Source organism: Pecten maximus, chromosome 14, assembly GCF_902652985.1.
Source record: "Pecten maximus chromosome 14, xPecMax1.1, whole genome shotgun sequence".
Taxonomy (NCBI): Eukaryota; Metazoa; Mollusca; class Bivalvia; order Pectinida; family Pectinidae; genus Pecten; species Pecten maximus.
Window position 1 is genome coordinate 6,378,335 of NC_047028.1, and position 13,712 is coordinate 6,392,046.

The 13,712-nt window shown below is 34.4% G+C and overlaps 1 protein-coding gene across 12 annotated transcripts; it reads left to right on the top strand.

The window, feature by feature from the left end:
- Positions 1 to 2,457: 2,457 nt before the first annotated feature.
- Positions 2,458 to 12,995, top strand: LOC117342325 (multifunctional-autoprocessing repeats-in-toxin-like). 12 transcript variants are annotated; one of them, XM_033904451.1, is made up of 18 exons: positions 2,458 to 2,547; positions 3,415 to 3,481; positions 4,097 to 4,106; positions 4,740 to 4,853; positions 5,475 to 5,588; positions 5,902 to 6,015; positions 6,886 to 6,999; positions 7,312 to 7,425; positions 8,307 to 8,420; positions 9,289 to 9,402; positions 9,715 to 9,828; positions 10,697 to 10,810; positions 11,014 to 11,127; positions 11,328 to 11,441; positions 11,804 to 11,917; positions 12,176 to 12,289; positions 12,549 to 12,652; positions 12,878 to 12,995. In XM_033904451.1, the coding sequence occupies exons 1-18, from the start codon at positions 2,473 to 2,475 to the stop codon at positions 12,880 to 12,882; spliced, it is 1,743 nt and encodes a 580-aa protein (XP_033760342.1). In that variant the 5' UTR covers positions 2,458 to 2,472; the 3' UTR covers positions 12,883 to 12,995. The 12 variants fall into 12 exon arrangements, with proteins under 12 accessions (XP_033760342.1, XP_033760347.1, XP_033760344.1 ...); XM_033904456.1 differs by lacking the exon at positions 12,176 to 12,289; XM_033904453.1 differs by lacking the exon at positions 10,697 to 10,810.
- The last annotated feature ends 717 nt before the right edge of the window (positions 12,996 to 13,712 follow it).

Genomic DNA, 13,712 nt, shown 5'->3' on the forward strand with positions numbered 1-13,712 from the left:
ATGATATCCATAGTCAGGAAAGGTGGTATGAAATTCCTTTCCGATTAAAACATGAACGTATTTTGAACATGCAGATACTCAAAATGTCCACCACGATAACGTACAAATACATTAACATCATTTGGACGACGACAGCTATAAAAATAACTATAATCATATATGGTACAAGAAAATAATTTTATGTTGTAATCCTATAATACTGTGATACATCATAACCTTTGTAGCAATCGTTCAAAACAGATCATTCGTTGGTGATCAATTATTGATTTTCTTCAGTTATCGATTTTTGATTGATGATGGAATTTAATCGGTTATTCGGTTACTAATTGACCGAGGATCGGTTGATTGTTAAATTTGGAACTTTAGCTGAGAAAGTCGTAAGGGCTGCACTGTAAAAGAACGTTTACAGTTGCGATGTTGGTTGTACCAGGTCTGCGTACGCAAGTTTTGCACATTAGACATGCTAGTTCGCACATATTAAATTTATCTGCAAGATTCTGAAGGCAGTTATTTGATTTGTTAATCGTGAAGGTTTTCCTAGATGTCGTCAGATCCTCTTTGAAACGGAGTGATAATAAGGATCTGAATTAGATTGGGTCATCACATTAAATGAATAGCACTCACGACAAGATCTCAACATCGATATTTTCAGTAAATTTCAGATTGTGTGTTTTTATCGGAAAGGAATTTCATACCACTTTCCTGAGTATGAATAACATTATATAAAATCGCTCATGTTACAAAGATAACATCCTAGGTGATTGATTCAATTCAATGGGGTCGACAACCTAAGGGCCCGAAGGGCAGTGCCAAAATAGGTCTATTTAGTAATATACTTACAAAATATGGGTCTAGATGCACAGATAATATGCACTTTAGGTAACTTTTGATTTATATCATTTAAATTGTTGTTTCTTAAATAGCCAGATAGGTGAGTGATACAGGTCATCTGGGCCTGTTGTACAATCATGAGATGTTGCAAGGGGCACAATATTAATTCCCATGCCCTATATGGCTACATGTACCTACGAGGAAGGAAAATGAGTAAAGAAGCAACGACAAGCCCTCGTTGCGCATTAAAACAAAATTGTTTAACGACTTGTCGATTTCTATAGCCTATCAATCATTTTGGCTAAGTTTAATGCCCTTCAACGCCTCATCATTTCAATCTAATTAAAATCTAGATGGTCATTCTCACTACGTTACATGAACATCTAACTACATCCAATTAAGGGTCACATCAGGGTGACCTTTTGGATTAGCCAATCAAATGACTACTTCCAGAATCTTGGAAGTGAATTGTATATGTCCGAATTAGCATGACTAAAGTGCATAGCTTGCATAATCTGTCAATGTGTTTCAAGTCATTTCGTCCCACAAATCATATACAATGTAGCTATGGTCATGCTGTGCCGAAATGGTTGTCTTCATATGCATGATGTGAGGAAACGGTTTGCTTCGATGACATCGACAAATTGACAATTAGCCCTGAAAGTAAAATACACACGTCTCAAAGGTCATCAGAACGTGACCCCTTATGGGATATTGTTAGATGACACCCAGAAGGGCACCCCAACCGATCTTATTATACTTACAACAGGCACACCAATCAAGATATTGGACAAAATGCTATACATATTCTCGTAATGTCTGTGTATTTATGTGCTTCTTATCTAGATCTTGGTTGTCTCAATCATTATCATAAGGCAGTGATATGTTTTATGACCATGACTTATCGGTAGAAACTTTCCCATCACCCTATTGGAATGTCCTGTTGAACATAACGATTTATTACATTTTTACCATTGAAATATCGAACATTATTCATTCTATAAAAGTGATATTTTCCACTACTGAAAAATATCAGTTTTTCTGATTTAACCAATCAAAACACTGCCTATAAGCTACAATGACGAAAATTAAAAGCTGACTCGTAGTAAACAGAATATCTAGAAATATCTTCAGTAATACGAAATATATTTCAAGACAGGGGCGAATATTTTGGTATTTTTAATAGCTAAAATATAAGCCCCACTTATGAAATATATTAGATAATATTTAAGATACTGTTCGACATCCTCTATATATTTAGCTACTGGGTTTAGCGCATTTAGTCCGATGAAGTTATGTTTTCACACCTGTATCTTCTAACGGGGTTTATACTTATAATATGAACATGAAATAAGAAAGAAATATAAAATCATCTCCCCGAAAAAATAATATGATTTCATTTCCGAATCCAAGTTGTAAGTTCAAAGTTGAATTACCAATTTAAAATGATGCTATTAATACTATTATTGCTATTGTCTTCTCCGTGATATTGTGAAGTGTCCTCTTCCTGGTATATCTGCCTGTCACTCTATAGAAAGCTACAGCCCAGTTTAGCAAAAGTGCGATAAGAATTGGGCACATGAAAGTATGTCGATTACAAGGGATTGGCCAAAACATGCTGACCACAGGTTGTCGTGATACATGTCACGTGAGTTACAGTATAAAAGCAGCATTGCCCGTGCATTGACAGTCCACTCCTCAACTGTGATTGACCAGGTAGGATATGTATTGAATCATTGGTGGCGGGATTTAAAAGTAGCATGCTATCTTATGATAGTGGGGTAGTGATTCGCACAATTGATATCTATTTTGTTTTCTTTCACTGTATTGTCTGAGTATTGTACTGTTATATTAACAATAATTTCTAAAGGCAACTTAACCGCATCAATTGCATTAAGGATATCATTCAGTTTATCTTGGACGGCCATTAACAATTGCCTGTTGCGGGATTTCTTCGTCTAACCAAACTTGGAGATTTTACTGCCATGTTTTGTAACACTAAAGGAATAAACCATTATGACGTTGTTTATAATGATGTCTATTGAACTGGGGAAATCATTATTTAGCCATTGTGGAGTATAAAAATGAATCTCCAATCTTGAAGGGTCATCAAGATATTATCTTGGTTGGTTTCTCATCTGTTATAAAAAAATAAAATCCACATTAAGATAGACGAATCTTTGAAAGAGTGTTGGGTTCAAAAGCTCTCGGAGGGATGATTACCGATCGTGCAGCAAGATGGACAATTATCTTAGTCTTCTTTATCTTAAGCATTTATGTATTAATATCAAACTAACAGAATTTCACCAAATGTATGAAGAATGTAATGTTCAACAAGCATTTTACTGTAACAAGCATGAACCACTTAAATCATATTTTGCATTCCTGTGGTACACGAAGTCCCGAAAATAATATGTAGAAGGATGTTGCTTAGAAAACTAATTTAGTCGCCTCATGGTACACACATACAATTATGATGTTACTATGCTCTGTCAGTTTGTAATGTTACAAGGTAAATTATTCTACTTAAGGTTTTCATTACAAATATATATAAAATCATTTGAACATCATTTATCATTTCAGAATTCAAAGATGAGGTTTTTAGCTTTATTCTGCTTGGTAGCAGTGAGCTCCGCAGCCGTTATCAGAGGTAACGTTGCATATTATTTCCTCTTTGTGTTGGACGACTTCAGTGGAGTAATAAATATATGGTGTTTTGTTTATATCCGTACCAACTGTTCTGAAATTTGATTATGGTTCTATAGACAAAGGAGGTCTATCAGAGCCTCATGCCTTTTTCGTATCTCTATTGAAACAATTATTTTTTATCATTTCATAGTTATGACTCTATACAATTATAGTAATAACAAGACATCAAAAGTGATTCCCGTTGGTTTTAATGTCAAAACTATTTTTTGTATGCAATAGCAGTTTCTTTCACGAACTTTTACATGGCGATGTGTCGTTATAGTACTCCTATAATTCCCATTTGAATTATCTTATCTTAATATGTATATTGTTGTCGTTAATGCTTATAATGAGTAATACAGTACATATTAATCAGTATTAATGGCTTTATACTAAAGTTAGTGATAATTACGTGTTTTATCAGAAACGTGTAAAGGAAAAGACTTCGTTTTTTCATGTTTTTACGTGTTGGTGAACCTTATCATGATTTAACAATGCTAATGCATTTAATTAACTTGTGAATGATGTTTATTTACTTCCGTAGTGTAATACAATCATGTTTTAATTGTCCTTGCAGAAACCAAACGGTAAGTTTGTTTTATTATATACTGGAATTTCTAGGTAAACTTATCTACCAGGCAGTTCATCACCCGAGTGTAAGACAACTGTGATCTTAGGACAGGAAAAAGTGTAAATTCAATGTTGGTTACCATTCTATTAAGCATTTTTCTGTGGTTATAGCTAATACGATGACAGTAATAAATTTCAATCATTTAGCTGTGGGCAACCACTTAGGTATAATCTATAAGTTTAAGATAACATCACCATATGAATCGAAGACCTTACATTCTGTTCGGACCCTGATCAGAACAGATGCATTTCTTATTTTCTAAATTGTGTTATCTTTAAATTGAAATAAAAAATGATCATATAAAGAAAATAAAAAAATAATCGTGAGATCGTCTTATGACTAGGATAGTCGTACGAGTATAAAATGTAGCGGGACTGGACTGGATCGATCATCGGTGACCAGGTAGCTCAATTGATAGAGCATCCGGCTAGTGTTCGGAGATCCCGGGTTCGAACCCCGGTCTGGCCGCTACATTTTCTCATCTCCTGTTACTAAAAAAAATATAAAATCGTGTGAATGGCTTATCAGTGTAGAATCGTGATCGCTGCTCTTATGAATAGGAGAATCGTGCTATTGTTTCATATTTCAGTAATTTCTGGCACGATCTCGGACAACAATTGACCCATGTCGGTGAACAACTTCTCACAACAGCTGTACAGACCGGCGAGCAGGCTTTACTAACAGGTGCCCTGGGAAAGAGGAGGTAGATATTTTCGAATAATTTATTTAAAAAGGTTTATGGAGTTTCTAAAAGTTCCCATTTTATTAATTCCACTTCTGGATCAACAGTTTCCTATTATGACTTATAATATGCAATATTTGGTGTTGTATCTACATGAACACCCACGTTCCTCTCACGCAGATCATTGAGAAACAAGAAATATGAAAATTCTTTAGACTTTTGAATGTTTTAATGTGGATGAGAAGTTAATGTTAGATATGTTCTACGAATCAAATACACTATGCCTTATATTTTCTCCAGAATTTTAATACCGAAACCAAAATAGTTCACTTCAGTAGCCGTCAACTATAATGATATCTGACTAAGTAGTATCACCACTTCTGACATTAATTTGGGTTTCATGCTTGACATTGCATATTTTACGTGGATTTTAAACTCTTAATGTGCAAATTTGTTTTCCTACAACCAGTTAACAATATAACAATAATAAAGCATGTTTTAAAATACTTTTTCCCCTTAGAGAATGCTTAATCGAAAAATATGTAGTTTTTGCATGAACCAAAACCATGCATACCAGCGATATATTTGGAAAGAAAAAAACAACGAATTTTAACAGGATTGATTTTTTTCATCACGTTTAAGCAATTTTTGGCACGATCTCGGATCCCAGTTGACACACGTCGGTGAACAACTTCTCACAACAGCAGTACAGACCGGCGAGCAGGCTTTATTAGCAGGTGCTCTCGGAAAAAGGAGGTGGGTATCGTCAGCTAACTAAACAAACGTCCTAACAACTGTAATGGTTATATATATCTGACACGAACCCCACATAGCTAGGTGTAGATTTAAAGTTGAGTGTATTTATTGGTTTGAAAACGTCATTTTAACTAAATATCTTAATAAACTTGTATAGCTCTTGTTAAATTCGGACTTGTGGCGAAAGTAAATCCAAAAAACATTTATTTTATTATCACAAAAGGACGCTGGCAGGCAACGAAAAGACTTGTTAGACTAAATAACTCTGTATCCTTTAACTTATACTTTATCAACGTATATTTTGTTCTGTAAGTGATTTCTGGCACGATCTTGGACAACAATTGACCCATGTCGGTGAACAACTTCTCACAACAGCAGTACAGACCGGCGAGCAGGCTTTACTAGCAGGTGCCCTGGGAAAGAGGAGGTAGATATTTTCGAATGATATATTTAAAAAGGATTTTGGGGTTTCTAAAAATTCCCAATTGATTAATTACATTTCTGGATAAACAGTTTCCTATAGTGACTTATAATATGCATCTCCGACACAACTGTCCTCAGAATAGTAGTTTTAAAGTCCCAGCCCTGGAAATCTAATATTAACGAAGGCCCGCTTCCTTTTCATTTAAATCATTTTGAAAGATTGAAATACTAGAGTAAGATGCACTAATTGCTTACATGGTATTACTTATAACCAAGCGAGCCTAGCTCCTTTTGAGAGAATGAAATGTAATCCTATCTGAAAGTGATAAACAAATAAAAAACCGACATGATAAACAAGGATATTTGGTGTTGTATCTACATGAACACCCACGTTCCTCTCACGCAGATCATTGAGAAACAAGAAATATGAAAAGTCTTTAGACTTTTGAATGTTTTAATGTGGATGAGAAGTTAATGTTAGATATGCTCTACGTCTACGAATCAAATACACTATGCCTTATATTTTCTCCAGAATTTTAATACCGAAACCTAAATAGTTTATTTCAGTAGCCGTCAACTATAATGATATCTGACTAAGTAGTATCACCACTTCTGACATTAATTTGGGTTTCATGCTTGACATTGAATATTTTACGTGGATTTTAAACTCTTAATGTGCAAATTTGTTTTCCTACAACCAGTTAACAATATAACAGTAATAAAGCATGTTTTAAAATACTTTTTCCCCTTAGAGAATGCTTAATCGAAAAATATCTAGTTTTTGCATGAACCAAAACCATGCATACCAGCAATATATTTGGAAAGAAAAAAACAACGAATTTTAACAGGATTGATTTTTTTCATCACGTTTAAGCAATTTTTGGCACGATCTCGGATCCCAGTTGACACACGTCGGTGAACAACTTCTCACAACAGCAGTCCAGACCGGCGAGCAGGCTTTATTAGCAGGTGCTCTCGGAAAAAGGAGGTGGGTATTGTCAGCTAACTAAACAAACGTCCTAACAACTGTAATGGGTATCTATATCTGACACGAACCCCACATAGCTAGGTCCAGATTTAAAGTTGAGTGCATTTATTGGTTTGAAAACGTCATTTTAACTAAATATCTTAATAAACTTGTATAGCTCTTGTTTAAATTCGGACTTGTGGCGAAAGTAAATCGAAAACATTTATTTTATTATCACAAAAGGAAGCTGGCACGCAACGAAAAGACTTGTTAGACTAAATAACTCTGTATCCTTTAACTTATACTTTATCAACGTATATTTTGTTCTGTAAGTGATTTCTGGCACGATCTTGGACAACAATTGACCCATGTCGGTGAAACACTTCTCACAACAGCAGTACAGACCGGCGAGCAGGCTTTACTAGCAGGTGCCCTGGGAAAGAGGAGGTAGATATTTTCGAATGATGTATTTAAAAAGTATTTTGGGGTTTCTAAAAATTCCCAATTTATTAATTACATTTCTGGATAAACAGCATCCTATTATGACTTATAATAGGACGTTAAACAAAATAAACCAAACCAAACTAAATCATCAGAATAGTAGTTTTAAAGTCCCAGCGTTGGAAATCTAACATTAACGAAGGCCCGCTTCCTTTTCATTGAAAGCATTTTGAAAGATTGAAATCCTAGAGTAAGATACACTAGTTGCTTACATGGTATTACTGATAACCAAGCGAACCTAGCTCCTTTTGAGAGAATGAAATGTAATCCTATCTGAAAGTGATCAACAACAAAAAACCGACATGATAAACAAGGATATTTGATGTTGTATCTACATGAACACCCACGTTCCTCTCACGCAGATCATTGAGAAACAAGAAATATGAAGTCTTTAGACTTTTAAATGTTTTAATGTGGATGAGAAGTTAATGTTAGATATGCTTTACGTCTACGAATCAAATACACTATGCCTTATATTTTCTCCAGAATTTTAATACCGAAACCAAAATAGTTTATTTCAGTAGCCGTCAACTATAATGATATCTGACTAAGTATTATCACCACTTCTGACATTAATTTGGGTTTCATGCTTGACATTGAATATTTTACGTGGATTTTAAATTCTTAATGTGCAAATTTGTTTTCCTACAGCCAGTTAACAATATAACAGTAATAAAGCATGTTTTAAAATACTTTTTCCCCTCAGAGAATGCTTAATCGAAAAATATGTAGTTTTTGCATTGAACCAAAACCATACATACCAGCAATATATTTGGAAAGAAAAAAAACGAATTTTAACAGGATTTATTTTTTTCATCACGTTTAAGCAATTTTTGGCACGATCTCGGATCCCAGTTGACACACGTCGGTGAACAACTTCTCCAAACAGCAGTCCAGACCGGCGAGCAGGCGTTACTGACTAGTGCCCTGGGAAAGAGGAGGTAGATATTTTCGAATGATTTATTTAAAAAGGTTTTTGGAGTTTCTTAAAGTTCCCAATTTATTAATTCAACTTCTTGATAAACAGTTTCCTATTATGACTTATAATATGCATCTCCGACACAACTGTCCTCCGAATAGTAGTTTTAAAGTCCCAGCCCTGGAAATCTAATATTAACGAAGGCCCGCTTCCTTTTCATTAAAAGCATTTTGAAAGATTGAAATCCTAGAGTAAGATACACTAATTGCTTACATGGTATTACTGATAACCAAGCGAGCCTAGCTCCTTTTGAGAGAATGAAATGTAATCCTATCTGAAAGTGATCAACAAATAAAAACCGACATGATAAACAAGGATATTTGATGTTTTATCTACATGAACACCCACGTTCCTCTCGCGCAGATCATTGAGAAGCAAGAAATGTGAAAACTCTTTAGACTTTTGAATGTTTTAATGTGGATGAGAAGTTAATGTTAGATATGCTATACGTCTACGAATCAAATACACTATGCCTTATATTTTCTACAGAATTTTAATACCGAAACCAAAATAGTTCATTTCAGTAGCCGTCAACTATAATGATATCTGACTAAGTATTATCACCACTTCTGACATTAATTTGGGTTTGATGCTTGGCATTGAATATTTTACGTGGATTATAAACTCTTAATTTGCAAATTTGTTTTCCTACAACCAGTTAACAATATAACAGTAATAAAGCATGTTTTAAAATACTTTTTCCCCTTAGAGAATGCTTAATCGAAAAATATCTAGTTTTTGCATGAACCAAAACCATGCATACCAGCAATATATTTGGAAAGAAAAAAAAACGTTTTTTAACAGGATTGATTTTTTTCATCACGTTTAAGCAATTTTTGGCACGATCTCGGATCCCAGTTGACACACGTCGGTGAACAACTTCTCACAACAGCAGTACAGACCGGCGAGCAGGCTTTATTAGCAGGTGCTCTCGGAAAAAGGAGGTGGGTATCGTCAGCTAACTAAACCAACGTCCTAACAACTGTAATGGGTATCTATATCTGACACGAACCCCACATAGCTAGGTCCAGATTTAAAGTTGAGTGTATTTATTGGTTTGAAAACGTCATTTTAACTAAATATCTTAATAAACTTGTATAGCTCTTGCTTAAATTCGGACTTGTGGCGAAAGTAAATCGAAAACATTTATTTTATTATCACAAAAGGACGCTGGCAGGCAACGAAAAGACTTGTTAGGCTAAATAACTCTGTATCCTTTAACTTATACTTTATCAACGTATATTTTGTTCTGTAAGTGATTTCTGGCACGATCTTGGACAACAATTGACCCATGTCGGTGAAACACTTCTCACAACAGCAGTACAGACCGGCGAGCAGGCTTTACTAGCAGGTGCCCTGGGAAAGAGGAGGTAGATATTTTCGAATGATGTATTTAAAAAGGTTTTTGGGGTTTCTAAAAATTCCCAATTTATTAATTACATTTCTGGATAAACAGTATCCTATTATGACTGATAATATGCATCTCCGACACAACTGTCCTCCGAATAGTAGTTTTAAAGTCCCAGCGCTGGAAATCTAATATTAACGAAGGCCCGCTTCCTTTTCATTTAAAGCATTTTGAAAGATTGAAATACTAGAGTAAGATACACTTGTTGCTTACATGGTATTAATGATAACCAAGCGAGCCTAGCTCCTTTTGAGAGATTGAAATGTAATCCTATCTGAAAGTGATAAACAAATAAAAACCGACATGATAAACAAGGATATTTGATGTTTTATCTACATGAACACCCACGTTCCTCTCACGCAGATCATTGAGAAACAAGAAATGTGAAAAGTCTTTAGACTTTTGAATGTTTTAATGTGGATGAGAAGTTAATGTTAGATATGCTCTACGTCTACGAATCAAATACACTATGCCTTATATTTTCTCCAGAATTTTAATACCGAAACCAAAATAGTTTATTTCAGTAGCCGTCAACTATAATGATATCTGACTAAGTATTATCACCACTTCTGACATTAATTTGGGTTTGATGCTTGACATTGAATATTTTACGTGGATTTTAAATTCTTAATGTGCAAATTTGTTTTCCTACAACCAGTTAACAATATAACAGTAATAAAGCATGTTTTAAAATACTTTTTCCCCTCAGAGAATGCTTAATCGAAAAATATCTAGTTTTTGCATTGAACCAAAACCATGCATACCAGCAATATATTTGGAAAGAAAAAAAACGAATTTTAACAGGATTAATTTTTTTCATCACGTTTAAGCGATTTTTGGCACGATCTCGGATCCCAGTTGACACACGTCGGTGAACAACTTCTCACAACAGTAGTACAGACCGGCGAGCAGGCTTTACTAACAGGTGCCCTGGGAAAGAGGAGGTGAATATCATATTCAATAACACATATGTTGTTTCCCGATTCTTAAACAACAATTGTCAAACTAATACTAGTATAGCTTTTGTAACTTATGCATTTAAGCATATAATTATTTGTCCCCGTTTTACTATGATAAATTTGCCGATATATCATCGCTACATCAAAACCACGTCCATACATTAAACATTTGTTTTATATATTGGTAGTGATTTCTGGCACGATCTTGGACAACAATTGACCCATGTCGGCGAACAACTTCTCACAACAGCAGTACAGACCGGCGAGCAGGCTTTACTAGCAGGTGCCCTGGGAAAGAGGAGGTGAATATCAGATTCAATAACACATATGTTGTTTCCCGATTTTTTAAACAGCACTCGTCTAACTCAAAATAGTTTTTGTAACTTATGTATTTAATCATATAGTAACTTGTCCCCCATTTACCTAGAATAAACATGCTGATATATCATCGCTACATCAAAACCACGTACATACATAAAACATTTGTTTTATATATTGGTAGTAATTTCTGGCACGATCTTGGACAACAATTGACCCATGTCGGCGAACAACTCCTCACAACAGCAGTACAGACCGGCGAGCAGGCTTTACTAGCAGGTGCCCTGGGAAAGAGGAGGTAAGAGTCAAAATACATCGAAATAATCATCTCATCAAGTAACACATACGTCTGCGAAAAATCATCAGAAGCAAAAGTGTTGATGACTTTTCGAAGAAATAAACATTGAATATTAAACAACACGTACAAGAAAAATCTGCTAATCTATATGTATAATTATTGTTTAGATTGAGTCTTTAAAATGGCTTAGAGTATGTTTGTGTTCGATTGAATAGTATCGTTTTTACGAAAGCATACAACTAATTTATCTGTTAAACACAAATGATTATAATGATAATACATTAAACAATAAGCCAAGAAAAAATAGATCTTATTGTAGTAATCATTATTTTACATAAATTATCATAACATTTAATTTTTAGTGATTTCTGGCACGATCTCGGATCTCAATTAACCCATGTCGGCGAACAACTTCTCACACAAGTAGTTCAGACCGGAGAGCAGGCTCTTCTCACCGGTGCTCTTGGAAAGAGGAGGTAGGTGCGAGAGGAACATAAAATAATATATTTATAAGGGTAAGTTTATAATGGTTAAGTTGTTGAATATTTTAATCTATTCCCTCTGAATGACACGAAGCAATAATAAATCATCTGTCAAAGTCGGATATAGTTACATGCATTATTTGCATACATTAAATGAATATTTTACATTTCATCTAAGAGGAATGATTATACTTATCATAGCAAAACAACTCTTGTAAACTATTTTCTTTATGTCTTAATTTGTGGTTTTAGTGATTTCTGGCACGATCTCGGATCTCAATTGACCCATGTCGGCGAACAACTTCTCACACAAGTAGTTCAGACCGGTGAACAGGCTCTTCTCACCAGTGCTCTTGGAAAGAGGAGGTAGGTGCGAGAGGAACATAAAATAATATATTTATAAGGGTTAGTTTATAATGGTTAAGTTGTTGAATATTTTAATCTATTCCCTCTGAATGACACGAAGCCATAAAAAATCATCTGTCAAAGTCGGATATAGTTACATGCATTATTTGCATACACTAAATGAACACTTTACATTTCATCTAAGAGGAATGATTATACTTATCATAGCAAAAAAAACTCTTGCAAACTATTTTCTTTATGTCTTAATTTGTGGTTTTAGTGATTTCTGGCACGATCTCGGATCTCAATTGACCCATGTCGGTGAACAACTTCTTCAAACAGCAGTTACAACAGGAGAACAGGCCCTTCTGACTGGACTTGCTGGTAGGTGTAAAAACAATTATCAATATAACTGATCGTGATTTGGGTTAATACAAGGTATAGTTTCCTGCAAAGCCAAACTATATACAACATAGTTTGCTTCATTGTATATCCAGGTTGTCTGTCACTATTAGTATCTTTACAGGTATGTTAAACAAACTTCATTGTCCAGTAAATGATTCCCGCTATTGATATCAATTTGTTTACTAAATTTCATTGTTTTTTTAGGTTGAAGTCTTTCTACGTCTACGCGTGCTTCAGATTCAAATTGCGGTTTCAATTTGTATTTATGTATCACTATTTATTGAAAATAGACATGTTTTATTATAAACAAATTCTTGTTTTGGATTTCATTTCTTCATTATAATGTAAATACAACGTCTGGAAATTTGAAAGGAAATCATGCAACGGAAATGTTTGACATAGTATCATGACTCCAACAGAAACAGCTTCATACAAAATAACCCGCTTCTGGAGTGCACATTGTCCTACTTTCCTCAATTTTGCCTAATCAGGAGGATAGGGAAACAAAACACGTGTAGGATTAAATTATATAAAGTTATAGGATCAACGACATTCATGTGGAAAATATATGTCCAAGTTTTAAAGAAACGACTCTCAAATTATATAAATAAATTTAAAAAAAACTTAATTGTTTTGTTTTCCATTGTGATAATCGTAATTAAGGAGATAGTGACGATTGCTTTCCGCCAACGTTTTGGCCAAATTATTTACAGTACGCTTCTGAAATGGTACTTATGGGGCTTTAACCTTCATATACTCTTGTGATGTATAGAAAAGTATATCTCAAACTGGACACAAAGAATGACCATATAAAGCCTTTATGAAGTATAGAGTATCTTTTTTTTTTTTTTTTTTTAATTACTTCCATACCACTATAATACCTAAGTTTAACATTCCAAAACCCTTTAAGATCGATTATATTTCGAGCATATTGAAATACTGATTAAAGCATCGATCACATCAAACCGTATTCGTGTTTTTTCCGCAGAAAAGCAGTGGTCATTCATGTCCTCCTTTCTCAGTCTGCATTCCGAAATTC